The sequence below is a fragment of the Pinus tabuliformis genome, chromosome 9, assembly GCF_031772625.1.
Source record: "Pinus tabuliformis cultivar Carrire ecotype Pingquan chromosome 9, CPIR1, whole genome shotgun sequence".
Taxonomy (NCBI): Eukaryota; Viridiplantae; Streptophyta; class Pinopsida; order Pinales; family Pinaceae; genus Pinus; species Pinus tabuliformis.
This window is the reverse complement of record NC_142307.1, coordinates 137993421-138011677: the sequence shown is the minus strand read 5'-3', so window position 1 is coordinate 138011677 and position 18257 is coordinate 137993421. Positions and strand designations below refer to the sequence as shown.

The following is an 18257-nucleotide window of genomic DNA, read 5'->3' as shown; positions in this document are numbered from 1 at the left end:
AGCAGAAAGCAAGAAATAATTTCTTTGAGTAATTCTTAGGCTCAATATATTACAACCTTTGAAGTAAGGAGAGAAGTTGTCTGGATAAGGAAGCCAATATCTAATCTATTTGAAGGAACAATGGACCCTACAATGATATATCGTGATAAATCGAGTTATATATGATTGTTTTAAGACCCAATATTCCATGGAAAGAAAAATCATTTCAACAAAAAGTGTGAGTACATTTGGAAACTAGTAGAAGATGGTGTGTCACAACAATAATACATCTCCATTGATGAGAAAGTAGCTCACATATTGAAAAAATATCTTCCTAATAAAAATATTATATATTTGAGAGACAATCTTGTTTTGCTTGATGTATCCCCCTGGTTGAGAGGGAGAGATAGGAATATCATTCTTATCTTCAATTGAGAAGACAAAATGGAGGCTTTGGTAAGCATATATCATCCAATACTCTTTGTGAATGAGGTAGGGAATCCAAGATAAGAGTATTCATGGATCGATATTCTTTGAGAAGTAGCTATCCAATATAAGAATAGCCTACGGAAGGTGATACTCTATGAACACCTGGGCAGGGATGTACCTTAAGAGGCAATGACAATTGTGTCTATAAATAATTAGTCTCACCAACTTTAAGCTCTAATATTTGCGAGAGACATAGTTGTTAGTGAATTCCATGTTTTATTACAATTCTAGTTGATATGATGCTAAACAGACGGGTTACCAATCTCACTCCTCTTATGAGATTTTTTTAGATTGAGAATGTTCATGTACCATTTATTAATACCTCCCTAGTTAAGAGGGTGTGTTAAAAAATGTGTAACTGGGTTTGATATTCATAGATATGTAATGTACTTTTTATTCTTGTATATTGTAAAATGAAATGAAATTATTATTATTATAATTATTTGAGCATAGGTTTCATGTTCAAGGTCTTTTATTTTATAGGCCAAGAACCCATTAAGTGCTTCTAGGGTTTTTCCTAGGTGAAGAAGTCAAAAGAGTCATTGTTGGAAATTGAAGACCCCATCAGACACATTGTAACTTGTAAAGGAAATTATTTTTGTCATTAAAAGTGTCAAAATTCTCTTCAAGGCCAAGTCATCCTCATAATTGGGAGGTCGAACTATTTTTAGGAGCCACCTCCAGCTTGAGAAGGATATATAAATGAGGGAAATCGACCTCCTTGAGACGAGGATTGGATAGAGTTTTAGATATTCGTGGCTTTGTTGATGCAGACTAGGCTGGAGATTTGGATCAGAGAAGATCTACAAGTGGGTATGTGTTTAACCTATTTGGACGTGCAGTCAGTCGGATGAGTAAGAAACAATCTATAGTGGAACTATCAACTACAAAGGCAGAATACATGGCAACCACTCATGAAATCAAGGGAGCTATTTGGTCGTAGAGGTTGTGCTCAAATATGGGGTTAGTACAGGGAGCTGTAAGGATAGACTGTGACAGCCAAAGTGTAATTTTCTTGGAAAAGAACCCTGCTTACCATTCAAAAGCAAAGCACATTGATGTTCAGTATCACTTTGTGAGGGATATGATAGAACACAAAATGTTGTTGTTGGTAAAGGTGGAAACTTTGAAGAATACTGCAAATGCACCGACAAAATTTGTGAGCTCTGAGAAGTTCTCTTGGTGTAGAGAAACAATGGGTGTTATAGGGCTCGATAATTGAATAAGCTATCTTGTGCCCCCATTGGAAAGAAAACAACAAGTGGGAGAATAATTGGATATGTGGTCTCCTTCAAAAGTTCACTTTTGGTAAGGGGTTCATTTGACATACCAAATTTTGGTCATATTTTAGAGAATACATATCTCTAGGGTAAGTTATTTTGATAGAACACCAAAGGACACCACTCACTAATAGATGAGAGATCAATACAGCAATATTATTAACCTCGTTAAAACCCTCAAAGAGAGAAATAGTCCACATCCTCACCCAAGGAAACCATTTCACATACTTTATTAATGTAAAAGAAAAAATATCTACATAAGCTTCTCTCATGAATGGTCGCCTAACAAATGACCCTCCATTCCCTTTAAATAGAGATCATGGACTAATTACATGTTAAGTGACAAACCAAGTGTCTAGAATACTAAGTAGAGGTCACCTAACAAACGACCCTCCATTCTCTTTAAATAGAGATCATGGACCAATCGCTTGTTAAGCCACAAACCAAGTGCTTATAATACCGAGGAGAGAATGAAGCATCATATAACATATAGTGATTGTCATATTGTAAGTTACAACAAGTACATACTAAAGAAACACACTTTACCTAACTAAACACTATATTAAGTTATACTTAATTATTTCTTGTGTGTCATAATATCCTAACAATATCATATTTTTACAAGCCAATGTTTTAGATTTATAAGTGCTCAAATATGAGAGATATATCAATATAAAGTTAACCATCTAGACATGTCCAAATTAGGCCTTTCAATTTATGTAAACCATGATTATAATATCCATTTTTGTGGTGATGAAAGTTTGTGTTAAAGAGGAGTATTAGTATTATCATTTTTTTCCAATGGATTCAAAAATATATCCAAAATTTATTTCGTGAATTGGACCTTGTTTAGTCAATTTAGTGTTCTTGCTTGCATAAAATATCAACCAAGGTTTGTAAACTGATGAAGTGTGGTGCACTATATGTTCTTAGTTAACCTTTTCTTACTTCGTTGTTTTGTATTTTATGTTGTTTTGGGGGGTTTTTATTCTTTGATGTCTAATAATTTTCAACCTAAAACTATGAGAAGATTTAAGTGAATCTAAAGAAATGTTCCTAAGTTATTCTAATTCTCTAAAGAAAAATTGTTGGCTAGTTAGACCCTAATTTGGAAAACAAAGCATCTACCTTATCTTATCATTAGTATTAACCCATGGATCTAATTCTTAAACCCACGAATGCAATTGTAGTGTTTTTTGAAGTAAAGACATAAAATGAAATTAAAGTACTTCTGGTTACTTGGCATTCAATTATGAAGAATGATCTTCTTGAGATGGAGTATAATAATTTGTCTATACTTTAACTTCTAATGTCCTAAAAAAGTAAGCAGAGTATGCAAAGGAAAATATCTAATGTAAACATTCAACCATTTAGTTTTGAAATATGATTAAATCGATCTCCATGGAATGAATATTGGGAATATCAATGATGCAACTAAGTGAGAATCTGAAAGAAAAAAGGTGAAAGCATGTAAAACTAACTGTAACCAAATAAAGCAATTTTGACCTTCTCCAACATTCAAATGTGAAGCATTACCCTCTTTAAGTGCTGTGTAGGAAGTCAGTTATGCCTTGGTTCCTAAGTTCCTAGGAAGATAATAACAATGTACTCAGTAATTTCAATGAGTGTATGAATTAGATATTTAACCATTTAGTTTAGGATCATCGTCATCTTGAAATGGCTTCTTAAAACATCCATTAACGCAATTAATTGATAATTCTATTCTAAGAAAATGAATGACAAAACAATAAGAAAAACTAAGCAACTGTGTATTCTTATCACTTCAATCTTAATTCAATTTCGGAAAAAATAATTGTCTCCATGAAATATCTTAGAAGAACAAGGCTGCATAGTTTTTTATTATTACTATGCTATTGATAAAGAAATGGAATGAAATATTATCCTAATTAGAAAATAGATTTGCTGAAAATAGGGTAATTCAAATTGAACTAAAAACAACAAAAATATCCTCCTCGAGTGCAGGGGCCCTCTGTAACTGATTTGTCTGGACTGCTAGCTAGTTAAAGATTCTCTTAACCAATCATTCGCTGCATGAACTTTATATTATGATAAAATGAAGTCTAAATATAGAGTATCAACAAAAAGCCTGAATTTAACACTTAAGTTCTGAACTACTTCTTGGTTCTATGTAACTGATATTTAAATGAAAATAATATAACCATTTGTGAGATAAGCTTGCTACAGGTGGCTAATCTGAATTAGATTTGCAATAGGATTGTTGGACTACTGAACTCCTACGAAAGAATAAATCAAGAGTCCTACTCCTTCGGATAACGTATTTTGACTCCCTCTTTCACCATGATATTAGCGTCGCTTTTCTGTCGATCTCGACTGAGTGAATAGGATAGAATCCATGTGGAGATGATTTAATGGTCAGAGTTTTGAGTTGTCGAAACATAAAATATATTCCAAATGTTCTCTTACCTTGATATCCCCTTTTTCCTATATTTCCTCTCTTTTCCTATATTTACCACCTAAATAATGCAATAGGCAAAATGTTTAACTATATACCCTATTATTTTGTTAAAGAATGCATTTTGCTACAGAATTGGTATGTTTCGGTAGCTAATCCATATTTTGGTAGCTGCCTCAATTGTTTGCAAGGTTCAGAAGCTCCATCTCTGTGACAAAGGATACATAGTGATAAGGAATGGTCCCCTGGTGGATCCCTTAATATCCCCTTGAACCCGTTCATCAGGATGATCACAAGATATTATGGTCAAACCCCAAAGTCAAATACAGGATTGCTGCGGGAACATAATCCGAGTTTCCCCGAAACCTTATCGATTTGCTTTTGGAATAGAAAATCGAAGGTTTAGTGATATAGTTTAGTTGGAATAAAGATATTTAGGCTTAAAATGCTCGTTCTGTTATGCCAAAGAATTGTTATAAAAACTATGGCTGCACAGTGATTTGGTTTGCGCTGGATCATGTAATTTTTGAAATTGTTTGTTGAATTTCATTTTGTAGGTAATACACTTGGTTTGATGTTTGTATGAAATGCGTTGATTGGAGATTATGGACTAATTCGTGGAGGGCCCCTATGATAAGTGACAGGTCTTTAACCAATTGCAATTACATTTCTTTTCATTCCTTGAATACTCTATTTTTGTGTGAAGAAATGTAATATGATGAGTTTGAGAGTGAATCGTTATATCCATGAGCACATCCCTTTGCTTTATAGCTACTTCAATTTTCTATTTGAATTTATTTTTATCTGGTACAACATGGTTATTTCATTTTATTTTTATCTAGTGTAGTCCAACTGTGTTTACTTAATAGTATAGTTGTTATTCAGAATATCTTGTTTCGTTGAAATTGAATAAGTAAAAGAGTGAGAGTCTTCTCCTTAACAATTGAATTCTAACAATATTCCTCTATAGTTTGATAGAATAGATTTCTCTTGCACTTAGTAAATTAGAGTTGCAGCATAAAAATTCAAGACAAAAATTCAAAATAGTCTAACACAAGTAGAATCTAGAATCACTTTCATATCATCCATAAACTGATTCAATAGAGAATAACTCCTAAGAAATTAGCTGGTAACTTTAGGGATTGAGACATTAATATAATTAACGACACCATCTCAATACTAATCTTATGTTTAGACCCTAAAAAGAAAATAATGACATAAAAAATAACTTCTAGCAGATATAGTGCACCTGTACTTCATCAGTATATGTACCCTCGTTGACAGTTTATGATTAACAATTTAAAGACATTAAATTAGCCAAAAATTTTGGTGTCGTTGCCAGGGAAGTATAAATGGTAGTTAGAAAGAAAAAAAAGAAAAACATGATATGTGTAGGAAAAGAGACTCTAAAGGTAGATTTATAGGGTGAGGAAGACGTTTAATTCCCACAAATCCACTCACTTCACCTCCATTTCAAGAATCCACACAACCTACTCAAACCCGAATTCCATTTATTGGTCGACAAAGGCTTCCTAAAATCTAAAGATCATAAATCCAATCCAAAACTTCACCCGCTTCCCCTGCTGAAGTTTTAATTGAGGAAAATCCTACATCCCCAACTACGGGAGTAATTTTTCTCTCCTCCACTCGTGAGAAAATTTTGGTAGAAAAATTAGAAGCTCCGAGTGAAGAAGAGGAACCAGAAAGTTATTTTGAACAACCATTGATAGAGGAACCAAAAATATTAGAGTAACATTATATTAGCTCCAAAGAATCTATCATGGCAGAAGAAGGGGAAGGAGAGGTAGACAGTGTCCATGGTGATGAAAATAGGATTGGAGGAAGGGGTAGAGGTAGAGGTGGAGATAGGAATAAAAGAGGGAGTAAAGGCAGAGGAAAAAAAGTTCCTTCTGGATTTCCTATTATTGATTAGGATACAACCCTCACAATGAAAAATATATCACTTTCAATTCTTCCTAATTTCCAAGGAAAAAGAAACAAAAACCGAGAGAGATTTCTCTTCAAATTTGAAGTATTATGCAGATCATATGACTATCTACATGATGCTCAAAAATTAAAAATGTTCCCTGTTACATTAAAGGACTCAACATTAGAATGACTTATGAGTCTAGAAGTGCATTCTATAACAATATGGGGACAAATGAAAGAGGCTTTCCGAGGAAAATATAAAGATTATTGTATTCCTAGTAACCTTAAAGAAGAATTCTTCAAAATAACACGAAAAGAGGATGAGAATCTTGAAGATTTAGTAGAAATGTTTCTTTACAATGTTAAAAGAGAAAAAGTGGATAATTTGAATGAAGAAACCTTAAAATCCCTCTTACTCAGAACTATTAAAGACGAGTGGAACGATGTCCTTAAACTAACTCGAAAGGGAGATATTTCCCAACTACCATTGCTGATATTTTTTATTTATGTGTACATATCTCAAGGGGTAAATCACGAGTTGGAAGGATTCATAGATACCCTCTCTAGTCAAGAATTGATAAATCAGACACTGGGATAGTTAGCACGGCAGAATTAGGAAATTTTCTTGATACCTTCAACATAGATATTTTATGGAGCCTAAGTAAGCACATAAACACCCTTAAAATACAAAACAAGGAAAATTCTGAAAATGTTGTATTATCCATCTTCTGTCCCAAATGTCAAAAGAAGCTTCAAAAGGCATAGAAACTTGTGTCATATGTTAAGATAATCATGGTACAAAGGAATGTCCATCCTTACCATGTATCAAGGCTATATTTAATGATGAAGGAATATAAGAACCAATAGATCCTCTCTGCTTTATAGACAAAATACTATTGCAAAATCCCTAACTAAATCAATGAAGAGGATTTAGACCACAACAATTTGCTGAGTCATCAAAAAATAATTAGAATTTAGCCTCGCAGCCTTGGGCTCAGCCACAATCACACCCTTGGAATCAAGGATGGAAAAACCCTAATAGAGCCTGTGTTTAATATCAACAATACTCTTTTTTTTTGCTCAAGCAAGAGTAGTACCTTCTATTTCATTAATATGGAAAATAAATTACATAACATACAAGAGCCCATGAGGAACTGTGGGCTAAGGGCATTAAGATAATGGCTGAAACCCCGAACCCTACCAACCAAACCTTAGAACTTTCAAAAGATGGAAAAATTTAAGACTGTTCGACCATCCCATTGAAAACTAGTGGGATCACATACCCACTTTACATTTAAAATTAGGCCCAAAGAGAGAAAGGGTACTAAACTGAAAGGATAGCGGGTCCACCTGGGGAAATAACCCACAAACGTGTTGAACCTGCTCAAGTCATCAATTCCTGTCATGAAATGAAACATTTCTAGAAAAATATAATGATCATGATCTTAAAAAAGAAATATTTAAAATGAATAAAAAGGAAGATGAGATCCTTGACGATCTAATAGATAGGTTCATGTATAATGTTAAGAGGGGAAAATTACATCATTTAGGATATGACACACTAAAAAGCGAGTTACTTAGAAGAGTTAGGGATGAGTTGATTGATATTCTTAATCTCGTGAGTAGAGGTAATGTATAGCAATTATCATTTGTCGAAATTTGTGAAACATGCAAAAATATATTAAGAGGAAGGGCAAGAGTAAGTCAATCAGTATCTGTAAGCCAAACTAAACTTGGAAATTTTCTTGAGAAACTTAAAATAGAAATTCTTAGCAATCTAAGTGAACAAGTAGAAATTTTGATAATACAAAATTAGCAAAAAGAAGATGTTGATATTTGTGTTGTCCATGCAGAATGACATGATGTTAAATATTGCCCCTCATTACCAAGGTTTAAGGAATTTTACCAAGAGGATAGTGGAGTAAGTTAATTCCCAATCCAGCTATGTTATGTATCTCCAAGAGGACCATGGCAGCCTACTCAACCAGATATGGTGCAAGAGCCTAATTCACAATTTCAATCTTATTCACATCCATCTAAAAGTAATTCGAACACACCCTTTCCTTGGCAACATTATCCATCTCAAATCCAAAAACAATGTTCGCAACAAGGTTGGAAAGGAACTTATGGGACCCATCCACAATATCCTCACTATTTTCCTCATTATCCTCCATACTCAATTTTAGGTTATCCCTACCTTTCACCTCCGCCACAATCACAATCCCAGCCACATCCATCTCAAATATCAACTCCCACTCAAGTACCTATACCACCATTTCTGAACCCACATAATGAAGTAACTCACTCAACTTACGATGTTGAGGTACAACACTTCCAAACGTATCCTCTTGATCTCAATGGTATTCATCTCACCTCATGAAGAATATTACAAAAGAAACAAAAATCTCTTAATGGCATTTAAGGACAACATGTAGAAAAAAAAGATTCAAAAGAGAAGACCAAAGAATCCTTGGTTTCATTTGATGAAGAGCAGACATCAAAATTTGAGATTGAGAAAGCTTTACCCTCAAATTCTTCATGTGTACAAGAGAAAAATCAGCAAAAGGTGGAAGATTCGAAGGTCATGTAACAATAAGGTATCCAAGATGATCCAACTCAACATGTGGACGGGGGCATCACAACTATATTGAAATATGGTTCAAGAGTCACTAAGTTGCAACAATACTCTCTTCTTCAACCATGTTTGGTATCATCAAAGTTAAACCATTCGGTTTCTTACATCTAGGTAGATGTCAAAGAATACATTTAAAGCCTACATATCATTTTAAGTGTAATCTTGATGTGCACTTGGATTCATTGGAAGTATTCCTACACTTGAAAATGATTTTGTTTTCTTGAGTAGAATAGGACAGGAAAATAAGTAAAAATGAAAAATAAGAGAAAAATCTCAAGTGAAAAAGTCCTTTGAGGCTCCTAGGCAGACATACTAGTTGAAAACCTCATTTAGGCTAGGAGGCCTAGACAAAAAAGAAAGTGAAAAAATAAAAATAAAAAATCCCCATGTATCTCTTCATGAATGTAGGTTCTCTCTAACATCTACAAAAAACAAAAACAAGTTGGCACCAAAAAAAACAAATTTTGGTCAAAATTCTAGTACATTGATGAACATGTATTCCTACCGAGCTTACCAAAAAAAATTAAAGTTAGTTTTGTAATTATGGACAAAGTAAAAGACATATGAAAACAATAATGACATAAAAGGAATATTAATAGCTAAAGAAATAAATAAAAGGGGTTTCACATACAACAAGATTAGTTTATGTCCTAATCCATCTTAGGTTAATTTTATTAAAACCTTAAATTACTTTCTATGGGAATATTTTTAGTAGTCTTGAGGATAGAGGGTTTAGATATATCTCCAATTGTAGCATTTTCCCTTTAGATTCAATTAAAAAAATGTTGTAAAATTAAATTAAAATAAATTATTTTTACAATGAAATAGCTTATCCTTTTTTAGCATGTGGTATTGATAATCCATGGTATTGCCCATGGTATTGTAACAAAGATGATTTACAAGTTAATATCCATGGTTAACAATCTTGTCATATTGTTATAAAATATTTTGGTTGACAAATAATTTATGTTTTTTCGGCATGTATAGATAAACCATAGTATTGACCCATGGTAGTGTAACAAAGACTATTTTTTACAATGTAATAATATTTAGGGTAATGTGGGGGTGAAAATCCACCTTTAAGAACCTTGTCATATTGTTATAAAATATTTTGGTTATGAAATAAGTTATGGTTTTTGGACTTGTAGTATTGATAAGCCATGATATTGGCCCATGGTATTGTAAGAAGCCTATTGGAAAGTTTTTTTTTATTAATTTAACTTTTTATTATTATTTAAGGCCTTATTAAATGTTTATAGTCATCCCAATATCATTTTTAACTTCTTCTTATTCTTTTTAATTTAGGGTTTTACCAAAAAATAACAAATTGTTATTAAAAATATATCATTTAACCCCATTTGAATTTATATATTTTATTTTATATTATAACTATTTCTTTTACTTTTTCCGTTATAAATATTTCTTTTTTTCTAATATATCATTTTTATTATTTAACTTTTACATATATATACATATATTTCCTTTTTTTTTTAATATATCATTTTTATTATTTAACTTTTATAACAATCTTGTCATATTGTTATAAAATATTTTGGTTATGAAATAAGTTATGGTTTTTGTACTTGTAGTATTGATAAGCCATGGTATTGGCCCATGGTATTGTAAAAAGGCTATTCAAAAGTTTTTTTTATTAATTTAATTTTTATTACTATTTAAGGCCTTATTAAATGTTTATAGTCATCCCAATATCATTTTTAACTTCTTATTCTTTTTAATTTAGGGTTTTACCAAAAAATAACAAATTATTATTAAAAATGTATCATTTAACCCCATTTGAATTTATATATTTTATTTTATATTATAACTACTTCTTTTATTTTTTCCCTTATAAATATTTCTTTTTTTTCTAATATATCATTTTTATTATTTAACTTTTACATATATATACATATATTTCCTTTTTTTTTAATATATCATTTTTATTATTCAACTTTTATAACAATCTTGTCATATTGTTATAAAAAATTTTAGTTATGAAATAAGTTATGGTTTTTGTACTTGTATTATTGATAAGCCATGGTATTGGCCCACGGTATTGTAAAAAGCCTATTCAAAAGTTTTTTTTATTAATTTAATTTTTATTATTATTTAAGGCCTTATTAAATGTTTATAGTCATCCCAATATCATTTTTAACTTCTTCTTATTCTTTTTAATTTAGGGTTTTACCAGAAAATAACAAATTATTATTAAAAATATGTCATTTAACCCAATTTGAATTTATATATTTTATTTTATACTATAACTATTTCTTTTATTTTTTCCCTTATAAATATTTCCTTTTTTTAATATATCATTTTTATTATTTAACTTTTACATATATATACATATATCAGTTAGTTAGGGTGCCATTTAATAAAAATTTAAATTTAAAGAATAAATTTAAATTACCGAGATAAATACATTTTTATTATATATATAAGCAATATTTACTAAAATTTAAATTATAAAAGTAAATTGAAATTTTGAATTAGTTATGTGTCACTACATGAATAGTTCAATTGCTGAAAAATAATGGGAATTAATCACATTAATTGTCAAAGGCATGAATTAAAAGGAGTTTTATTTATAGTAAAATTAATGTATGTCCACTACAATTGTTTTAGGTTTTCTAGGTATATTTTCCTTTCATATTGGACTAGAATTTGTCTACACTACAAGTTTAATCAATAGATAATACTCCTAAATCTAGAGAATTCCCCCCCTATTATTATCTTATGACTGCTCTCTCTTGACTTGAGAGGATTTACCTTTACAAGTCCAAGTTTGTATACTTACTTCATCAAGGATAGAGTGTTGTCAAAATCCTATAACAATTCTAGCCTTACATATCCGAGGCAAAATCCGAGGCGGAAAATCCATCGTTTATGTTCCAAGGTGAGGATTCTCGCAGAGAGGTTTTCAATTCCAGTCTTCCGGCCCTTCCCAAGCAGGTGGGAAGTGAAAATGTGGCGGATGGGACAAATGAGGAGGGGTTTCATTCTGATCCAAAGGGCAAAGCTGTTCCAAGCCGGTTTGCACCTTCAAAGGGTTTCGAAGAGATAGCGCAGTTGGGGCTTTCTTCTAGCTTTAGTCATTCAAGGGCTCCTGGGGGTTTCCCCGCGCTCTCGAGGGTCTCTCTGCCAAGAGACTTCCCCTCACCAAAAGGAGGTTCTGCAGGAGGTTACGGTGACTTTTCTGTGGGGGAGCGAGATGGCCTCGATGGATCGGCAGTTGGTCTTTTTCCACTAGGGAATCTCGACACCGGCATTGTTGGCCAGCATCAATCAGAGCCGGAGATAGAACACCATGTGGCCACTGCTCAGACGAACCCAGAACGGAATGAAGTGCGCGGGGGAGCTAGGGCATCCGCGGAAGAGTTAAGGAGTAAAGGGGCGAAAAGGAAAACACAAAGACCTATTGGATCTCAGGAGATTGAAGGTAATCTCGTCCTTGGGATGGAGGTTTCCATCAAAGAAACCCTAGCTGTTGTAGATTGTACCTTGGTCGGTAGAGCTAGAGGTAAGGAATTTTCTTCGGAATTTCTTCAAGCATGGGGTGAGAATTGCTTTGTTTCTGATAGACCATTTCAGTTTGAAGCCCAATGTTTAGCGAAAGGATGGTTTAAGCTTAGTTTCATAGACAAGGACTCGGCAGAATGGGTTTATAGCCGAAACTGGCACATTGGGAACATTCCTGTCTTGCTGAAGAAATGGACCCCCCTTTTTGATGCAATCAAAGAGAGAACGGATGAGTTCCCAGTTTGGGTGAGAGCTCCGGGGCTACCATCTTTTCTTTGGACAGAAGCTGTTTTCAAATCAATTGGGAATAGGCTGGGTGTTTTCCTGGAAGCAGATATGACATTTCTGGAGACGAAAAACAGAGCGATGGCTCGTATGCTGGTACTCCTCAACTCGAGCAGAGGCTTGGCTCAAAAAATCAATCTACAATACAAAGATTATGTGTTCGAGCAGCTATTAGACTATGAACACTTGCCGTTTAGGTGCCATCGCTGCCATGAGTACGGGCATCTGGCAAAAGACTGTCCGCAGCTTAGAAGAAGGAGACGCTTCACGAGGACTTCAGTTTGCAGAGAATCTGCACCAAACCCTTCACAGATGACTAAGGAGAAAGAAAATCTAGAGATGCAAGGAACAGAGGAAATGGAGATCGAGGAGACACCAAAGGATCCACTGGCTGAAACTGTCCAAATTCAAGAGGCGGTTCAGGACAATGACCCTCATCCAGCGGTAGCTATGGAGGAGATCACGAAAGAAGCGGAAGCTGTGGAGGAGATCGCCAAGGAAACTACTGCAGAACAAAACCCCCTCGGCGAAGATGAATTGGGTATGTGCTCAGGGATCCCTGTTTCTTTTCGTTACTCTCCTGAGCATGTTTCAGCTTCATTGCATGTCTCGTCTCCTATCATTCCAACTCAATTAAATAACACTAAAGAAAAAATGGAACATGAGTTGATCTCCCCGGATGTAGACACTATCTCTGAGGCTCTACCGTCCCTTGATATAAACTGTGAAGAAAACTGGCCTCCACTTTCTCAACCAGCATCTCGTACCCCTTGCCCTTACAACCTGAGATCTTTGGGAGGGAAGCCTGATATTCCGGGGGCTATTGGAGGGTTGGGACAGTCTCCCTCTCAGTGCTGTATAAAAAACAAGAGAGGTAGGAAATCGGACATGTCCAAGGCCAAACTTAAAGCCAAGCTGGATGTTGCAGATGGCAAACAATATTCTATCCCCGGGGTTCTTAGAGCAGTGCAGCCCCCTTTCGGTGTTATAAAATGATCCTGACAACCTGGAACTGCAGAGGTTTGGCCAGCAAACCTAAAAAACTGGCCTTGAAAGAGTGGATCCTTAATTCAAAAGTTGATGTTATTTTTTTGCAAGAAACCTTGGGGAAGGCCTCGGAGATTGAATCTATGCTAAAAACCCTTCTGCCAGGATGGAACTTTTCTGCTATAGATTCATCTGGACACTCGGGGGGCATTGCTATTGGAATCAAAGAAGGGCGGGTTAAGGTCATTAACCAATGGGGGATGAAACAGGTTATGGGAATGGAGGTTATTTCTCCCGATTTCACCTTTCCCATCACTATAGTTAATATCTATGGGCCTTGTCAGGGCAGGGAAACTTTTTGGAACGAATTGATGTCAAAATCGGTTTTGAAATCCTCTTTGTTGATTATGGGGGGTGATTTTAACTTCTCCATTGGCAGAGCAGAAGCATGGGGTCCATCAGCTAGAGAAGATCCCCTCACAGCTTTCTTCTTTAATCTATTAACGGAAAACAATCTCATAGATCCTTCCCTGATCAAACTAAAGCCTACTCGGAGGAACCGAAGGACAGGGGAGGACCAGATCGCCAAAAGACTAGACCGTTTTCTGTTATCCGAGACTTTAGCTTCCAAAGCTCCTATTATCAGACAGTGGGTTGAGGAAGTAGGGAATTCAGATCATTTCCCTGTATTTTTGGATCTTACTCTTCCTCCCCCTAAACCTCCCGCCCCTTTTAAGTTCAATACATCTTGGCTCCAAGACCCTTCTTACAGTAACCTGTTTAAGGAAACTTGGATCCACCCAGTTCACAATACAGGAGAGGATAAGTGCTTCTTGTTCATGGAGAATCTCAAAAGACTGAAGAAAGCTACAATCTCCTGGGCAAAGGACAGGAAACTGAAACAAAATGAAGAACTGAATAGACTCAGGGAGGAGCTGAAGCAGATGGAAAGCATTGAGGTAGATGGATACTCCTCGTAGGCCTCTAAGGACAGAATCCTTCATCTGGAGAAGCTGCAAAACAAAATCCTCTTGGACAAGGAAGAAGAGTGGAGACTTAAGAGTAGGGCTATTTGGCTAAAATCAGGGGATGAAAATACTAGGTTTTTCCACAACTTTGCCAAAGGCAGGAAATCGGTAAATACTATTTGGAGTCTTAAAGATGAAGAAGGGAGGGAAGTCAACTCTTTCCCAGAGCTATCTGGTTTAGGACAGAGACATTTCCAGAAAATCTTCTCTGATCCGGGAGAGGCTACCATTGCAGAAGTTATAAGAACAGCTCAATGTTTCCCAAGATTCATTGAGGAGGATGAAGCAGAAGAACTTACAATTCCGATTTCCAAGGAGGAGGTTGAAGCAGCCATGAAGCTTATGGGTAAGGATAAAAGTCCAGGCCCCGATGGCTGGAGCATAGAACTTTTTCTCCACTTTTTTGATCTTATAGGCTCTGAAATTACTGAGGTAGTTGAAGAGTCAAGACAGAAAGGAGAAGTCTACAGACCCTTCAATTCTACCTTTATTGCTCTCATTCCTAAGAAGGATGATCCGGAGAGCTTTGAAGACTTCAGACCAATATCCTTGTGTAATTGTATATATAAGATTATTGCAAAGGTCATTGCTCTCAGAATTGTTCCTATTCTGTCAAGAAATATATCAATGGAACAATTTGGTTTCCTGGATGGAAGACACATTCATGAATCAATTGGAGTAGCCCAGGAGGTTATTCATAGTGTCAGATTGAAGGAAAAGAAGGGAGCAGTACTCAAAATTGATCTCTCTAAAGCATATGACAGAATAAGTTGGCTCTACCTCCGGATGCTGCTTACTCATGTGGGCTTCAATTATTCTTTTATTAGCTAGATTATGGGCTGCATCTCAAATGTCAGTTTTGCAGTATTGATCAATGGAGCAGCATCCCCATTTTTTAACAGCCAAAGAGGCCTCAGGCAAGGTTGTCCGTTATCCCCTCTCCTATTTCTTCTTGTGGCAGAAGGGCTAAGCAGATTGATTCACAAAGCCAGAAGAGAGGAGAAGGTAAAAGGTATTGAGGTAGCAATTAATCTTTACATCACTCATTTACTTTTTGTCGATGATATATTGATTTTCACCAATGGATCTCTCAATGAACTTAAGGAGTTAAAATGCATTTTCGATCTATTTCTGAAAGCTACTGGAATGCAGATAAATTCTAGAAAATCTCAAGTCTGTGTGGCAGATTTTGAAAGAAGAGAAAGGAATAGAATGGCTAATCTATTCCCTTTCCCCCTTTAACCTCTGGACTCCCCTTTCAAATATCTGGGTTTTTGGCTAAAGCCAGCAGCATATAAAAAAGATGACTGGAACTGGCTTATAGCAAAGATAGAAGCCAGAATTTCACATTGGAGCTTCAGGTGGCTCTCCAGAGCTGGCAGATTGACCCTTATCAAATCAGTACTGTTAGCCATCCCAGTATACTGGGCTGCCTTGACTTGGATACCCAAAGGAGTGATGGAGAAAATCAGAAGAATTTGTTGTAGATTTCTATGGGCAGGAACAAATGAGTCCTCGGTTTTACCCTAGGTAGCCTGGGACAAAGTAGCTAGACCAAAATATTGGGGAGGATGGGGAATAAAAAGACTCCCTGAGTTCAGCCTATCACTAGCAGCAAAAGCTGGTTGGAGATTAATAACCTTGGAGAATCTGTGGACAAGGGTGGTGAAAAGGAAGTACATCGATCCAGTCCCTTTGGAAGAGTGGATTCGGAGTCAAGACAAGAAGTTAAAGAATATTTCCGCCATATGGAAGGCCACGGTGGAAGCCTTTTCAGTGATTGAGAAAGGATTAGCTTGGAAAGTGGGCGATGGAAGACAGATCAGAATTGGCAGAGATCCCTGGGTAGGGTGCAATGAAGCTTATGCCCTGTCACCAGGGCTTCTTAGACATCTAGACAGCATAGGAATTACCACCCTAAATCAGGTGGAGAAAATCGGTCAGTCTACCTTTTGGGGACAGGCATGGCAGAGTGTTGAAGACTTAGGAATAAATGTCAGATGGAAGAACGAGTGGGAGGTTTACACCAAAGAATTGCAACGCTCAAATGTCAGGATTAAAGAGGAACCAGATCGCTTGATGTGGGCTCAAGGCAAAACTGGGGACTATTCCCCAAAAGACGGATACTCTTACCTTATGGGAAAGAGGGGTTGGGGAGTTCCAGATTGGTGGGCTAAAAACATATGGAAACTCAAATGCCCAGCAAAGGCCAGGCTCTTTCTATGGTGCATTTTAAAAAGGAAGGTCCCAACCTGGGATATATTACAAGCCAGGTTTCTAGTTGGGCCTGGGCGATGCCCTTTGTGCAAGTCTGAAGAGGAAACCATCAGTCATCTTTTTTCAACCTGTGCAGTAACAAAAAAGATATGGGAGGAGGTTACTGTTTTGCTCAAGGTAAAAGCTCAGTGGGGTCCTGATCCTATGGAAGAGGCCTGGAGGAAATGGTGGCATAACTATCCGGAAGGTAACATGAGAAACTTGCCCCTTATCTTCTTTTGGGGAGTTTGGCTTGCTAGAAACAAAAGCCTGTTTCAAGACAAGGACATCCCCACTTCCATCACTGCTACCAATGTTGCTGCTATATACTGAGCCATCCCGCCCCCTGAAGCCAAAAATCCTAAAAATAATCAAAAGCAAATCAACATACAGGAGGGCATTCCGTGGGCTTTTTTTGATGGGGCATCCCAAAACAATAAGGCTAGAGCCGGCTTGTGCATCCACATAAATTCAGAACACTCTTTAAAAGCATCTATAGGGCTGGGTACAGGCACAAATAACTATGCTGAACTGTCTGCTTTGCGCCTTCTCTTATGCTGGCTTCTTCACAGAAATATCAACACAATCCAAACCTTTGGGGATTCACTAAATGTTATAAATTGGGTCAATGGAAATGCATCTTGTCAAAATCAGTTATTGAAGACTCTTGTCGAAGAAATTTCTTTTTTAAAGTCATCTTTTAATAAGTTTACCATCTGCCACATTTACAGGGAGAAAAATGAAGAAGCAGACCAGCTTTCTAAGGCTGGTCTACAACAGGATCTGGGCAGCTGGACAGTAGAAGAGATCAGACAGGGGCAGTCACACATTTCACATCAGCCCCCTTATGCTTTGCCACTATGACTACAGCTCTTATATTATTTTTGACAGCATCTTTCTCGGATATATTTGCTGGTTTTTATGTCCACTGTTTATATATATCTTCTCACGGTTACTATTTCCTTTTTTCATGAGCTATATCAGCAGAACAGTCTATCATATATGCAGTATATATGCTTTTTGTTTAACTAGACTTCTTAAAATTCTGTAAGGGGTTGTTTTCCTTCAACGAAGGAGACCCTAGAGCCTGAAGTGTCTACAAAATGATGTTTATATTTGCCTCCAGCCGGGAGGAGAACTGTACATGTTTTTTGGTGATAACAGCTGTAACATCACACAATGTAGAACAAAACAGCAACCAACGAGCCCTTAGATCGGCTCAAGACCTCATCAGAATGTAAACTTTTTATGCTTCTTAATAAAAAGTTTTGCTTTTTCTTCGGAAAAAATAATAATAAATAAATAAAATAAAAATAAAAATAAAAATAAAAATTAAATTAAATAAATAATAATAATAATAATAATAATAATAAATAAATAAATAATATAAAAATAAAACATAAATAATATAGAAATAAAATAAAATGAATAAATGA

At 35.6% G+C, this 18257-nt stretch overlaps 1 protein-coding gene across 1 annotated transcript; it reads left to right on the top strand.

Annotated features, from left to right (window-relative positions):
- Positions 1-13542: 13542 nt before the first annotated feature.
- LOC149147479 (uncharacterized) lies at positions 13543-17154 on the top strand. The gene is made up of 3 exons (XM_089441848.1): positions 13543-14513; positions 14667-15255; positions 16096-17154. The coding sequence occupies exons 1-3, from the start codon at positions 13543-13545 to the stop codon at positions 17152-17154; spliced, it is 2619 nt and encodes an 872-aa protein (XP_089297974.1).
- Positions 17155-18257: the final 1103 nt, after the last annotated feature.